The sequence below is a fragment of the Ursus maritimus genome, unplaced genomic scaffold (genome assembly GCF_017311325.1).
Source record: "Ursus maritimus isolate PB19 unplaced genomic scaffold, ASM1731132v1 scaffold_17, whole genome shotgun sequence".
Taxonomy (NCBI): Eukaryota; Metazoa; Chordata; class Mammalia; order Carnivora; family Ursidae; genus Ursus; species Ursus maritimus.
The window spans coordinates 26,232,932-26,248,520 of record NW_024424119.1 but is presented as its reverse complement, the minus strand read 5'-3'; the positions used below and the strand labels follow the sequence as shown (position 1 = coordinate 26,248,520).

The 15,589-nt window shown below is 54.4% G+C and overlaps 1 protein-coding gene across 2 annotated transcripts in view; it reads left to right on the top strand.

Annotated features, from left to right (window-relative positions):
• Nucleotides 1-6,051: 6,051 nt before the first annotated feature.
• The window catches only part of PAX5 (paired box 5), a 195,110-nt gene continuing 185,572 nt past the window's right edge, over nucleotides 6,052-15,589 (top strand). The window contains exon 1 of one of the 2 annotated variants that reach the window (XM_040631610.1): nucleotides 6,052-7,894. In XM_040631610.1, the coding sequence (XP_040487544.1) occupies nucleotides 7,849-7,894 (46 nt within the window). In that variant the 5' untranslated portion in view covers nucleotides 6,052-7,848. The remainder of the gene's footprint in view (nucleotides 7,895-15,589) is intronic. The other variant, XM_040631611.1, reaches the window with a different exon arrangement.

Below are 15,589 nucleotides of genomic sequence, written 5' to 3'. Positions count from 1 at the left end.
TCTTAGGTCAAAGTGGATACAAATTAAGCTTTCTTGTGTATCTTTCCTATGGCCTTATGGCCTTTCTCTTACCTCTTCCTTTGACCCTTGGGGTCCACTCATTCCTCTAGTAAGGGGAGAATATCTGCAGCATAAGGGAGGCGTGGCAGAGGCTTGCCCATCTTATCCATCCCCCTTACTTTGCCCCACTCCCCAAACCACTCCAAACTCCTTCCCTCAGAAGCTTTTGCCGTGTCCTCCCCCCCCCCAGCCCTTAGTCAGCTCTTTTTGTAGCTTCTTACTGATAGGCTGGCATCCAGTAGCCTCATCTGCACAATGGGAATGGTGCTCTTCACATCCTTATTATGTAGTGAAGTCCTACTCATCCGTCAACACTCATCTAGGTCCCTCCCCCAGAGAGGTCTCCTCTGACCTCCTCCCCTCCACCATTCCAGAGTTACCCTGCTCAGTTCTCGCACAGCTCCCTCTGCTTACACCCATCCTCACACTCCTATGGTCCAAGTAGAGATCTACCAGTCCCTTCTGGACAGGGTCCAGGGCTCAAGCAGCACAATGCCCTGGCTCCTGACACAGGGCTGAGGGCTCCTTCCCAGGGTGGCTGTGAGGGTCCAATGAGTGAGTGCACTCACTGAGGGCTTCCCGGAAAATGTTCTTGCCCTCTTCCCTGACACCCGTGACAGCAGAGGGCATTGGGCTGGCCCATTAGGCCGAGGGTACAGGCACCCCTGCCCCAGTACCTCAGGCATCAGATGGCCCCACTGGGTCTGGAGAAAGAGCGGAAGGCAAGGTACTTGGAGCGTGTGCCCCTCGGGCCTGGGGGGAAGCACGCGGCTCCCCCTCCCCCAGGCCAGCTGGGCGACGGCTTTCGCCTGGGTGGTCAGAAGGGCTTTAGTGGCAGAGCTTTTCTCAGTGTTCCCTTAGCTGCCCTGCTGGCACGACCCGGGCATTTGGCCTGCACTGTGGGCCTCAGATGAAATGGAGGAACCAAGTGCTCGCTAAACGGGGGGCAGGCTTTGGTGAAAGGAACGCGGACAAAACCCAGCGCTGAGCTTAATTAAAAAGAGTGTTTAATCCCTCCCCCAACAAACGCAGATCTCCCACAAAGGAGAACAGGGATGCCAGTGGCCAGGAAGACCCACGGCCTTATAAACAAGTGCTTCGGGCTGTGCAGGGCAGCTCCGCTATGATCTGATACAATGACTATTGTCAAGGAGGGCTGTTTTTCCATGTTTTTGTATCCTTTTCTTCGCATCTTCTTTTGCTACCTAATTTCATGCATCAGAGGTCAAAAGACAAAAGGTCAGTCCTGGTGTAGAGGCAGCAAACTCCCCACCACCAGGAACGTGTGTCCAAAGGAGTGCTTTGAGGCACCGCCTGCGGACACCGGCAGGTTTTCATCCCTGCCTAATTCTCTTGGGTCACTTCCCAGGGTACACGAGTCTACGTGCAAATTGCATGAGAAATGAGAGACGAACTACTGTACCAAACTAGAAAAGAAATCGCCCCCCTTTCAATTTACCAAACTATTTCCATCTCATACCTTGTTTGTAAGAATTTGTGCCTCACGAGAAGCCCATCTGGAGCTCTTAGCCTGCCTATCCACAGAAACTTAAGTATACGTGTCAACTTATACTGTAAATAAAGAATCTGAATACATATTCCCTAATTGTTTCTCTAGAATTTATAAAGCTCTCTCAGGAAAATTACTCATGCTTGTCCTAAAAATTGCTTTCATTGAAATCTGAGCAGCATTTTTAGTATGAATAATTTGGTATGATTTAGTATGAATTTAGTATGGATATTTTGTTCTAGACCTCCAATTTTTTCAGTGCCCCATTTTTGATTCTTAAGTAGTAGTGTGCTGCTAGTTTCCTTGTGTCATAGGTAGACAGGTGATTATACGGAAAATAGAGCATCATGGTTTCCCATTAGAAATATTTTCATGATTTAGGGGGAAAACGACTTTCCTGTTCTATGTTCTTAACCGCCTCATACCATCTTGGTATGCTAAATGGCTTTCATTTGATTCAAAATAAATTCAGGGGACAGCTTTAATGCTTCCTTCTGTAGACAATTTTTTAGTCAGTTGGCATTCAATGTCTGAAGGTCTGGCCCCCACATCCAGGACAAAGTAAAGGAGAAGCTAAACATTTTGGGAAGTGTCTCTGGTCACTAGACACTAGGGCTGGCTGCAGGGCTCACCTCAAAGGCCCTCTGGACTCAAGCCTAGCCAGTTTCTCTTTTGCATCGCACACTGAGCTGGCTCCTGGAGGAAGTTACCAGCAAATAGCTGGTCAAGTTGCTAAAAATAGGTAATCAGCAACAAATGTGGAAGATTTTTAGAGCCCGGTTTTATATCGGGCTTGTTCTCAAATCCTGTAGTTTCCCCTCCTCCCCCATACCTTCCCCTCGAAAGAAAAAAAATAAAAAGCCGTCCACAACCTTCCAGGAGACTGAGGTATTCACTTGGCGATTTGCAAGGTCACACTACAGGCTCCAGGGAAAGCGCTCCAACCCTGCTGTGATCCTCAGCCCTAGCTCTGAAGTTATTAACAGAAAAACGGGGAATGAAGTAAGTGAGAACATTGAAGGGCCTAGTTACGGGCGCGCCTCATTTCCGTTTAACACTCTGTTCTACGCCCCAAAACTAAAAGAATCGTTTAACCTGTGCACGCACTCAAAATCGCTTGTGAAGTAGGCTCTTTTATGTTCCAATAGTTTATGGAATCAAATTATATCACATTAAAATGTTATTAGTTTAAAACATATTAAAGGGGATGTAAGTCTGGGCCGGCGCATGAATATTTAAAGGTCACATTACACGGAGAAGAAGGGGTGGGAGAGCTAACAGTTCATCGTTTAAATATTGATGGAAATAAAACGTCCTACGTATTAACTTTCTTGAGCAAATTAGGATTTTACTATTTACAAATTATGGTATTGTTAAATTTAAAAGTAACTATAGGAAGAAATAAACTGATTTACACTCGTTCTCAACGTTAACCATTCGGTGCCAGTAAATCTTTTCAATGCCCCGTTTTGAATGCTTAGGTCATAGTGGATTGCTGGGAAGTGTAGGCAAATTTTAAATACAACTGACTGCCTGTTTTCCATAGTCACATATTGCAAATGTAACTCCAAGAGAATAAATTTTATCTCAAAATTCTCCAAGAATTGCCTTCAAACCTTGTCTCTGTGCGTATGTATACGGCATACACTTGACGTCTGCCATGTGTACCTGTGCACTGGAAACCAACAGTGGAACTGAATTTAATTACTGGATTGAGTTGAAATGAACCCATGCAAACGACCCAGGTCTGCCCTCTTTGAGGCTTCTCTCTATAACGCTTTTAATTAAAGCAAGAAAAGCAGTAAAGTAAGACAACAATAGCGATAACCCACCATGAGCACCAGGTTCCCCGAACACAGCCCCACCGTGTTTTCCAGCGCTACCCGACTATTTCTGGGTGGCGAGCCGCTAACACATGGTGCTACCAGCAGCCAGACCTCGAAGCACTTTATACGCAGAGGACCCCACTGGCAGCAGAAATGGGCGTTTTACCCAAACCAGTCCTCAGCCCCTTTCTGCCGCCGGCGCCGCTAGAAAACTTGCGGTGGCGACTGGCCTGCGTTACGCGCTTTTTGCGCTCTGCGCCCCGGGAGTTGCCAGTGGAGAGGCGCCTCCATCCACCCGAGCGCCGCCCCTAGGCAAGCCCCAAGCTTATACCGCGAGGGACCTACTCGCCGCGCCTCCGCGTCCACCCTCAATCCTGACACCATCCAGGCCCGGCAAACGAAGCAGGGCGGGGCTGGGCATTAGGGGCGCCGCCTGCGGAAGGTGCGGTGCCACGTGCGCGCTGCAAGGACCCCGAATCCTGCAAGTCCAGCTGCGCGGGCTCAGCTGCTCCCAGAACTAGGCCCCCAGCTTTAGGGCGGGGCCTCCTCCTCGCCTCCAGCCTGGACGTCGGCTCCCACCCACCCCCAGCGCAGGCCCCAGCCCAGAGCCCCAGGGTCAGTGTCGTTCCCCGCGGCTTCTTCCAGGGCTCGCGCGGAGCGAGGCCCAGCGGCGGACCCCGCTGGTCCAACCTTTGCTGGATTCCGGGCTGGGGATCTGGGGGGGTGGGGGTAGGAACCGAGCCCCAGTCCCGGCTCCACACGCCCTGCAGTCCTCGGGCGTTTCCTGGTCGAGTGGAAGAGCCCGAGCCAGGCTCCTCTCCTCCCGTTGTCGGCCTCCCCCTCCCTAGACTGCGGCGTCTTAGCTGGAGGGAAGCTCACAGCGTGCCTAGGCCAACCCCTTCTGCGACTCTTTTCTTTTCCTGTCACTCTCTGTTCTCGGTTTCTGCTTTCTCCCTCTTACAGAATACCAGAGCGCGCGGGACCCGGAGAAGCCGCCACACCAGCCCCTTTCCTGGGCCTCCAATCAGCCCTTCCCCAGTCTTGTCTCTCCCTCGACATATTTCTGTCTCCATAGATTCTCCCCGCAGTTCCCTGCCGGTTTAACCAGCATGTCTCTCTGTCTCTCTAAATCTGCCTCTCCCTTTCTCCCTGGTGTAGCATTAAACAAATCCAGGTGTATCGAGATTGGAGAAATTCAGACAACGTGGACAGAAAGAATGCCTTATTCGGTCCTTGCAACATTTCCGGCCACTACAGTTTGGCTTCCCCTTGAGGTGGTGCCAGCGCCGGTACCGCCATGCAGGCCGCAGATACCGAGGAGCCGGCTCGCTATCTCTCGCTCTCTAGCTGTGTATGCGTACGTTCGAGTGTGGATTTATGTGTCTGTGGTTGCAAACCAGGACAGGCTCTCCAAACCGAAAGCTGAGCGGAGTTGGGTTTCTAGGATTCTAGAGCTGCGGGCAAGTGAGGTGGGGGACTTTTCGGGGGTCCCGACGCAGATCTGCGCCTAGACTCCACGCGTCCCTAGCCCTCTGCCAATTATCTCTAGGGCCGAAGCATCAATTCCGTGTGGTCCGAAGAGGTTCTCCACCTGTTCCGCGGCGGGGATCAGCCCCTCGGTCCAACACTGCTGGAGTCGGGGAGGTCCGAAGCAAGCTGGCCAGGCGCAAGGGGAAACCGACCCACAGCGGACAGAGTGCGCGAGGGAACGGCGGCTGGGTCTGGGTACCCCGCGGGGGGGGGGGGTGTCTCTCTGAATTCTGAGCCTGGCACTGGCTCCGCGCGACCCGCAGGGTTATGAGTAGGGGCGGGCGCCCCCTCGGGAACGCACATTGGTTTCGCGTTGGTCTGGAGCGCGCAGAGTACGATGCGGCGGCGCTGGGGTCAGGTATTTTCGGAGCACCGTGAACCCATCTTTTCTGATGCTTGGCCTAATCCTCTGTGCACTTCCTGGGTGCAGACAGGAACGGAGTAGTGGCCGGTGTCTCCTCCCTAATCCCAAAGCCCCACAAATCCAAAACACACATGCAAAACTCACCAAAGCATCTCATAAACACAAAAACTAAAGCCAACACAAGAAAACATAAACCAAAACCCGCATCCAAACCCTCGGCTCGTAAAAACAAAATAAAAATCGAAGAAAACAAAACACAAACACAAAATTCACCTAACACAAAACACACAGACGACACCCACTAATACAAAATCAAAACACATCAAAGCACCGCGCAGAAGCAACAGCCTTCCAAACGACACACAAAAAGACAACCTCCAAGGACAAAGTACAAAACACATAAAAATTGAAACCCACAAGACAGAAAACAAAAGCCACCAAAAGACCAAGACTCATAGAGCCAAACCCTCTAAAATGAAATCCACGAAAAAACTACACGCAAAACACCCGAAACAAAAGACTCTTTCATAGATAATGAAAAGAAAATTCACGGGAAACAAACAAAAACAAAACAAATCCTCTAAATAGAAAACAACCCCAACTACTCCCGCCCCCAGCCTGGGGTGAAATGTCAATTCCGGGAGGGCTTTTGATCTCTAGGCGCGGACAGGCCGCTCCTCCTCGGCTCTGCCACCCCGCGCGGGCTAAGCAAGAGGGCGGGAAGCAGGGGCTGGGGCTGGATAGCGGAAGCAAGAGTCCAGCGCTCGGAGAGGGCCAAAACTCAAATCGCCGGGGCAGGGACCCGGACTCCAAGGCTGCAAGAAAGAGGCGGCGCAGGGGGACTGCGCAGATTACTTGGTGGGGGTGGGGGCCGCCGGGGAATCCACAGCCATGTTTCCGATTGTGGCGAAATCGGCTCAGTGGATAAGAGATGTCCGGTTCCCGCCAGCCTCCCCCCACCCCCTTTTCTCGAGCTCTGGGCTCTTCCCCCTAGGTTGCGGCCCAGCCTCGTGACCACCCCCTCCAAAAAACAAACAACACTCTCGCTGAGGACGATTCACTTTCCGAAACTGCCATTGTCCCGAGCGCCAAGAGTCCTCCTGCAGAGCGCTCCCCCCGCCCTGGAGAACCTTGCCCCTGCGACCACCCCACAGCGGGGCCCCACAGACACCCAGCGGCCAAGACTTGCAGCTGGACTCGGGACTGGGGAGGGGGGTAAGGGAGTGAAGTTTTAAGCCTGAGCCGAAGAGAGCAGGCTGGACATGCCACACCACTGCCCGTTCTCTCTCAGGCTGATTTCCCCTCTGGAATCAAGTCCTGGGGCTCGGACACGCAGCAACGCCTCCGGGCTTGAGGGAAAAGGGATTCCATTTATGGGCCGGGGTAAGGTGTCCAGGACTCCCGCCAATCTCCAGGACCTCCTGAGATGGTTCTGCTCAGCCCGAGCGTCCAAAGCAGAGGCTCGGATTTTATCTCCAGCATTTCACATATGCTCCGGGCCAGAAACGGACATGATGTGGAAGGAAGCTCTGGGACCAGGAGGCTGAGTGGGGGACCTGGGCACTTTAGGGTTCTGGCCCTACCCTGAAGTGAGGGACCCGGCAATGGTATTAGAGCTGCAAATTTGGGTGGGGGTGGGTGGCTGAGAACTCTGGGGGCGGGCGCCGCCCTAGGGGTGAACCTGAGGAAGCTGGAACGCCCGCCTCTATGCCTGGCGACACTACTTGCCTTTGCATCCCCTTCAAAAACACCTGCTTGGCAGGGTGGTTAATTTTTTAAAAAACAAAAACCCGGCCTGCACCCGCCTACGCGGCGGGGCTTACACCTAGCCCGGTCACCCGCCTCGCGCACCCCGCACGGGGCCGCGACACCGAGACGCAGGGATTTGTAGAACGTGCGGCCACGAGGCCAGGGCTTCCCGGCTTGCCTTCGGTCCGCACCTTCCCGTGGGCGCGCGGGCTAGCGCCCGGCTCCGTTTAAAGCCTTCCTTCCCTCCCCCCAACCCCCTATAAAAGTCCAGGGCGGCGCGGCAGCGGCACTGCTGCTTTCCCGGCCTCCTGCACTGCTCGGCCCGGCCCGGCCCGCCCCGTCTGGCCAGCTGAGCAGGCCCGGCCGCACAGCGCGGACACCCTTTCCCTGCTCCGGCCGGCAGTGCGGGGCGGCACGCTGGGGGCGCGGCGTGTCTGGGGACATCTTGTGATGTTGGCGAGAACAGGACATGATCTCACATGGCGAGAAGCTCTTTAGTTCCTTAATCATTTCACGGTGCCTTCGGACGCTTTTTTTCCACCTAAAACGTTTAGTTTCAGCTCAGTGATCAGCTACCCCAGCTCGGCGGGGGAGCGGAAGGCTTGAATTATTCCGACCTGTGAGCGGCCCCTGGCACCAAAAAAAAAAAAAAAAAAAGGGGGGGGGAGAGAGAGAGAGAGAGAAGAAAGAAAGAAAAGAAAAAGAAAAGGAAAAAACACGAGAAAAAAGAAAAAGAAAGAAAGAAAGAGAAGCACAAAAAAAGTGGAAACTTTTTCTCCCCTGTCCACTTCAAGTTCTGAAAAATCAAAATGGATTTAGAGAAAAATTACCCGACTCCTCGGACCGGCAGGACAGGTAGGACCGCGATTCGGGCTCCAGGCGTGCTAATTTCAGGACCCGGGCAGCTCTGGTCCTCAACGCACGTCGGCCCTGGGGGAGGGAGGGAGCCGCATTTTCTCAGGGATTGACTGCGTGTCTGTCTGCGGCGCGTTTGTATGTCTTTTCACCGATTTGTTCACACACTTCTGTATCAGCCCAAGTGTCTGTGAGTTTGTGTTTTCCTCTGTTTCTGAATCTTTATGTGGGTGACTATCTGGGGGTCTGAAAGTTCGTTTGGGTCTGTGTGTTTACATAGGGGCTCAGAGTGTGCATGAGTGACACTGAGTTTGTACGTCCCTGTGTATGTATTTTCAAAATGCGTGTGTCCAAGAATTGATGTGCCCGTGTGTATGCGTATCCTTATACTCATCAGTGTGTTAGTGCGTGTTTATGAGTTGGTGTTTCTGGGTACTGTACTCTGCGTATCCAAAATGTGTGTCTGTCAGTGGAGTATATGTACTTCGGGTAAGTGTCTGAGTGTACATCTACTCTTTTAAGGACCTGTGTTCCCCTGTCATATCCCAAGTGCTTTTGGAAGTGAGAATGAGGTGGTTACACTGTCCTCTCCATTTCTGGATGTCAACAGCTGTTCACTGTGTCCATGCCAACATACAAAAGTGCCTGTCTCTAGGCACAGGGATGGGTCTAGGGCCGTGGGGGTCTGTTGTGCTAAGCCTGTGACTAGTCAGGCTCAGGTCACATTCTGTCGGGAGAACCAGGAGCGGAGGTGTGATTTCAGGGTGTGCAGCCCCTCGGTGTGTGGTGTGCACTGCTTCACTCTGTGGACACTGCGGGGTCTACCATTTGTATAAAATCGTCTACTGTGGCAGGCACAACCTCGGCAGGGGAGGGCAGGAAACCCATAGGCTAGTTGTGACATTTCTAGGGACCTCCAACCTGCCTTCACTTTCACCTAGATGAGCCTCTGACAACGGTGTGTGTGTACTGTGCGCTCAGGTTTTACCTTGTGGGTGCTGCTCCAGTGGAGGAGAGCACAAGTGGGTGCACATGTGTGCCTAGCCTGGGCATCCAACGCTGGTGCCTGTGTGCACACGGCCTTCCTGGCACAGGGACCTGCGTGCCACCCACAGGCCCAGGCAGTGGGTAGCAGAGTGTGTTTCTAGCAAAGAGGAGGTGGCAGGCAGCAGGAGGCCTCAGTTTGTCCTGAGATTAAAGCTGGGTGTAGGAGACTCTTTTACTGATTAGACCAAGTGTACTAACCCCACCCAAACACACTTCTGGCCCTGCTGACAAGAATTATTCCATTTCCCTTATCCCTGTGGATCTTTGAGGCCTTACCTCCACCCGAGCCCTAAATACAGGTCAAAAAGCAGAGAGGGGGGGTGGATTTATACTCCAAACCCAGGACAACTCTCTGGGCATAGATAGATTTCCAGAAGTGTAACAAGTGAGTAGAGAAATCTAAGAGGTGGGGAATTAAAGAGGATTCCCCAGGGTGAGGTGTAAGAAAGGGAATCTGGAAACTCCCTCTGCTCCATCCCCACTCCCCTCCCCCCTCAGGTCCCTTGGGAGGTGGGACTCCCAGAGTAGCCCTAGGTGTTCTGTGTATGTTGGGAATGGGTCAGAGGCACGTGAGTGTCTGGGGAGTGTCTTCGTGGCTGGCGCGAGTGCCTCGCCCTTCCAGAGCTGTCTACCAAGAATGTAATTCAGGGCGGTCGATGGGCTCTTTGATTAGTTCAATCGCCTGAATAATCGTTTAATCAATAAAGCATTTCATTCCTCAGTAAGGCGGACCTGGGTGGGGCTGGGGGTCCTAGTCTGGCCCCAGTTTAAAAATCTGGAGAGCCACGCCCCCTCTTCTCCTTTGGACTGGGGTAAGGGCCGCCTGCCCTGGAAAGGGCGGAGCTCCCTTCCAGGTGACACTGCACTTCCCCCTGTCTGCACCTGCCTGGGCTCCAGTGGGGGAGGGAGGGGGGAGAGCTGAGAAACTGGCCAGGAAGGGGGGGAGGGGGCAACCATGTCGTCTTTTAGGGGTTTTGTGTGGGCTTCTCCATCTCTCCCAACTTGGAGGCCTTTTTTGGGCCACTTGACCTCCTTTTCCTTCCTTCAGAACTGTTTTCCATTCCCTCTCTTGACCTTAGTTTCCCCATCTGTACAATGGGGAAGGAGTATATATACCTTTTTAGCTCTAAGCCCAAGATCAAGTAAGGTGAGCCTTAAGCACAGAGTCACTTAAGGATCCTCCTGTCTAACCTCTTCATTGTGGTACCAAAAAGGAAAAACTGATGTCCAGAGAGGGGCAGGGATTTGTCTGATACCATACAGCAAGGTGTATGGAGGGAGTAGGACCAAAAGGTGACTTCTTTGCCCTTAGACCCCTCATTCTTCCTGGGAGAGGAGGTAAAGCCCCATCTCCCAAGACCCCCTTTGGAGAAAAAGGACTATTGGCCAAGCTGGCTTAAGGAGTCCCAGGCCAGGAAGGCCAGGAGAGGTTGAACACTGTCTGGGCATTGGCATCCAGCTCCCCAGCTCTGGAATGAGCGTGTTGGAAGAACAATCCTTCCTAACCATGGATCTTCATCTTTCAGCACCTTGGGAAAGTTCTTCCCATTAGACATATAGGGAAGCTGAGCCCTAGGAGAAGGGGCCCGTAGCCGGAAGTCTTTGGGAGAAAGAAAGATAGTGCCAGAGCCCCTGGCCTGCAGGTGCACTGCTAGCGATAACAAACTCTGACAAAGGCAGTTGACATGGTTCTTGAAAAATTTGGTTAAATTCTCCTATTTTTCCACCTACTTCAACGATGCCTACAGAAAGATCCTGATCCAGGTGCAGGAATCCCACAAGAATCCACTCCGCCCAGCTATCTGTGTAACCTGGGTCAGTTGCTCTCTTTCTCTTTGATACTTTAAAAATAAGGGTCAGAGAGGGGGCACCTGGCTGGCTGAATTGGAAGAGCATGGGACTCTTGTGAGCTGGAGACCCATGTTGGGTGTAGAGATTACAAAACAAAACCAAACCTTTAAAAAAAATGTGTGTATATATATATATATATATATATATATATATATATATATATATATATAATGAGGGTAATGAAGAGAGGACCTACCAAGTTAGGACTGTGATGGGAGCAGCATCTCTGACTCTCCCAAATTGAGCAGCTAATCTGAGCCTTGTAGGCCTTGCTTTGCCTGAAGCAAGAGCAGGAATATAGGCTGGAGGAGTCGATTTCAGGCCCCTAGAGCCCTATAGCCTCCCCAACTTCCAGAAGCCTGCTGGAGGGGCCGGCGGACTTCAGGGAGAGAAAGGGGAGGCAGGGAGGGAGTATGTTCTGAGCGAGGGCCGGTTGCTGACTGAAGATCAAGGTGGACATTCCTCTGGAGGTATTTTGGCTTCTCAATTAATTCTCAATGGGCTTTCTTTCAACAGAAAAGCTTTCAAAGGCAATTCAACTTCTATAAATTGAGTTTCTCCCGGATGGTTTCCTTTCCCAGTATCTGCCTCCAGCGCTTAGCACAAGGCCCTACCCAAAGTTGTGCGTTCGGGGGAAGGTAACCCCGTGACGGTTGCACGCAGCGAGTCCGGACCGGATTCAGCGATAGGGCGTTGAGACCATCTCCCTACTAGTCTAGTATATCTCTCATTGCTTGTCTCCCTGCTAGTTTCACTCGGGCTCGTGGGCTCGTGAGCCCTCGGAGGCAGGACTGTGGCGCGGAAGCCCGGCTTCGTCATGAAATCGTTGTGTAATCTCGCGCTCGTCGCGTTACTTCTCGGCACCGCCGTTTGGTGGCCTGTAAGGCTGGGCTAGGTGGCCAAGATGACAGGTCTGGTGGTGCCTCTTGGCGTTAGAAGTTCCCGGAAGACAGCCGGCTTGAAGGCTGGAGGCGGTGAAGAACCCCTACCCAGAGGGAAATTCCCTCTGTCCTGGGCACCTGTCGCCTCATAAATTAGGCAGCTCAACACCGTCCTGAAGCCCGCACACTCTCTGTGTGAAATGGGAATCCATGCTATTTCTGCTCGGTTAATATCTAGGGTTCCATCCCACTCCTGCAGTTCTCTGAGGACTCTGCCCAAGCCGCACAGGTATCGGAAGGAAAACTGGTTTGTGCCGGCATATCATACCTAACTGGAACCTTTTACTTTGGCAGCAGACACCCCCTCACTCCACCCCCAAACTCCCTGCCTCCCAAGAGGGGCTCTGTAGAGGCACTTTTGAGAAAGAGGTTCCCAGCCCACACAGCCTTTCCTCTACCTTGGTCTTTCTATGTGACCTTGGACAAGGCACTCCTCGGCCTCAGGTTAGGCGTCTGTAAAATGGGGAAAGCATTGCCTCAGGGCCCCTTTAGCTCTAAGACTTTAGAATTTGGGTTTCTAGGCCTGAAGTCAAGGAGTGGGGCTGGAGGTGGAGGTGTCACTGGCTGCGTCCCTCAGGGAGTCCCCACATTCCCTCCTCTCCAGGAACGCTGAGCCTCCACATCCAATTCTCGTCACTTTTTATCTACCGTGCGCCATGGGGTGGAGAGAACCTGGGAACCCTAACTCATCCGGGTTCCTCTCCGCTTTTACGTTCTTCCTGCTCCGAGGCGGAGGTGCAGTTGAGGGGTTGGGGGAGGGACGATGGGGAGGGGGCCGAGGATCCGGACCTTCGGGGTTCCAGACAAAGGAGAGAGAAGGCAGCCACTCCACCCCAGTGCACACTACAGCCTTCTGGGCCCCGAGAGGCCCGCCTGGGGCCGTTTAACGCAGCTGTGCCCTGGAGGGGGTGGGGACGGTGTCAGCACCGGAAACTTATCTACCGGTCAGGGGCAGCTGGGTTTGGGACAGTAACAGAAGATGAGACCGAGGTCTGACCCCAATGCAGGGGTGTGAGAAATGGGGCAGAGGTAGAGAGAAGGGAGACTGAGGCAGGGAATGAATAAGGAGCCCTCTCAGAGTCAACCTGTGCTCTGTCTTCATTATAAGCTCAGGTCTGGAGCAACCATCTCAGTCCCTCCCCCCTTTTTTGTGGACTTAAGTTTAATACTAGGGGATCATTACTTGTGAATTAGAAATGGTGGGTCTTGGGACCACTCCCATGAGCCCCTGGGGCAGTAGTCCTCAGTGTCTTTGCCAGTGCCTCATGGGTGTAGAATGGCTGTCACAGCTTCCTTTTCAAAGTCCATTCCTTTGATCGTGGTCCCAGGGCCCCATACCCCCGAGAAACAGACTCTCTGGTCAAAACTCTGCCCTTCTGGACCAGGAGAGTCTGCTAGAAATCTACCCATTTTGTCTTAAAAGCAACCAGAAATTCCCCGGAAGAGGGAAGATGGGGTTTTCTCTACAGCAGCCTGGTAGCATGCCTGGCTTGGTGCAGCCCTTGCAGATAGAACTCGCCTGCCTACCTGCCGGCTTCAGGGACCCTCATTAGCACTGGACTAACATGACTGCCTTCATTTAGTTCCCAAGAAGCCTTGCGCCAGATGCAGAATTACCCCTGAAAACAGAAGCCTTCAGTTGCGCATCACTAGCCCCCAAAGCATCTGGCAGCTCCTGGTCTGAGGCTGGAAAGAGAGACTGGGGGCTCAGTGCTTGGACAACCTGGTCCAAAGCCTCAATTAGTTTCCTTCCCTAGGAGCACCAACTTTAAAGGAGTGTGAGATTTCTTTCCCCTCAAAGTCTCTGCCTTTCTGTTAGCTCAGAATTGGGGTTCCCTGGGGTTAAAATTGGGGGAGGGTGTGGACGAGAAGGGGACAGCAACGGCTGAGTAGGCGCTTGATAAAATTATGAAATATTTCCTCTGGAAGGAGCCTCCATTAAAGACTAGGTAAGCCAACTCTATCCATTTTACATATGAGGAAACTGAGCTCAGAACGGGGTAAATGTGCACACACTGCGAGTCTATCCCGAATCTGGTGGTGCTTAGGTTGAAAACCGGATCTCTACTGCGCTCGTATTATTCCTCCAACATCCGTGTGCATGTTTTCAGGAGACTATTCCTCCCCCCTCACCCTTCCCCTCCCCATCCCCACTTTGGCTGCTCCCAGTCCCTCAGGGTGCCCCAGGGTCCCAACGCTGCGGCAGGGGGGTCAGGCTCCCGCGGGATCTGCGGCGGGACTCTCCAGGCCCTGTGTGGATCCCCTTACCCCTCCCCCCACCCGCGCTCCACTAGGCCTTCGCCCCGCGCGTTTGTCAATGAACGTGGCGCCGCGGCCTGGGCCCCGCCCCCCATTCTCTCCTATTGCCCAGGTATCCGCTAATCAGGCGGAGCCCGCCGGTTGCTCAACCAATGGGGCGGTGTCTCGGGCCAGGGCCGGCTGCCACAGCTCTGATTGGTTCGATAAAGCGTGATTGGCAGGTTAGCTCCCGCCCCGCCCCCGCCCGGAGGGAGGCTGAGCCCCGGGCGGCGCTGTCCACACGCAGCGGGTCCTGAAAGCGGCTCCGGGGCGGCGCGGTGGCGCACTGTGCGCGCCGAGCAGGCGGAGGGCTAGCGCCGGCGGCGGCGGCTGCAGCGCTGGCAGTCAAAGCCGACAGCGGCTCCATCTGAGCACCGGCAGTCCCAGCGGCATTGGTGGAGGGGACCTTTCACTATCTCCGTCCCTCGCTACACCCCGGGGGCAGGCGCGGCGGCCGTCCCGGAAGAGGCAACTGAAAAACAGTGGAACCAGACCCCTGAGAGAGGACAGGGGGGCTCGAAGAGTTGGTGGGCGTGAGGCAGATACTCAGGCGCGGAGGAGACTGTCGCTGTTGTCCCCATTTCTGGTGCCGGCGATGGGGGGGCATCGGGGGCCGGGGGAACTTTGAAGGCAGAGGGTCCGGGGGTGTGAGAGCTGCAAGCTCCTGGGGACTCTGGAGTCACGGCCCCAACGTCAGTGACGGAAGCGTCTCCGAACCCGCCGGGGCCTCAGCGCCGCCAGAGAGGAAGTTCTTTGCAACTTCATCCGAGACGTCGGAGAGCCGAGTGGAGAGAGGCTGGGGCTGCAACTCCAAGCCCCAGAGACTCAGAGAAGCAGAGAAAGGATCCGGTGGAGACCGAGGGGTCGAGGAGAGACTCCAGAGGCAGCGAGGCCGCGGAACCAGCCTGGCAGCCCGCGGGCCTCGCTGCCCCTGAGTGAAGCCAAGGGCCGTGTGTCCCGCAGGCCTCCTCAAAGCTGCTCCTACCCGAGTCCGGGGGCTCCTTGCCGTCCCGGAGACGGGCCCGTACGCTATGCCCCCAAAGCTGCGGGTTCCTTGCCCGCAACTACTCCGGCCCGGGTCCGCAGCCGCTGCCTGAGACAGCCCAGGAGGGAAGCCACCAGGAGTTCGGCGCCCCACTCCCAGCCAGGCTGTACTAGCGCCGTTTCCCGCCTCTAAGCGCAGCTCTCGGCGATCTCCAGCGGAGCAGCTCTGAGAAAGGCCCCGAAGCTCCAGCAGCGTTTTCTGAGCCCAGATCGCACCGTACCCTGCCTGGTGGCGCGGCTCCCTAGCCGCGCTGGGCAGCCCCTTGGCGCCGGGAGGCGGCGGCGTGGGCCGGCCTGCAGTCTGGAGCGCCCCGATGGAAATACACTGTAAGCACGACCCGTTTGCATCCATGCATAGTAAGTAGGCGGCAAGCTCGCTTCTCTCACTCTCCCGCTGGGACGGGGTTGGGTGTGCCGGAGCGCGAGGCAGCTACCAGGGCCGGGAGGACTCAGGGCTTCAGTAGCAGCGCAGTCAAGTTGGCAAAGTGCAGTGCTCCCAGGTAGGGCATGTGGA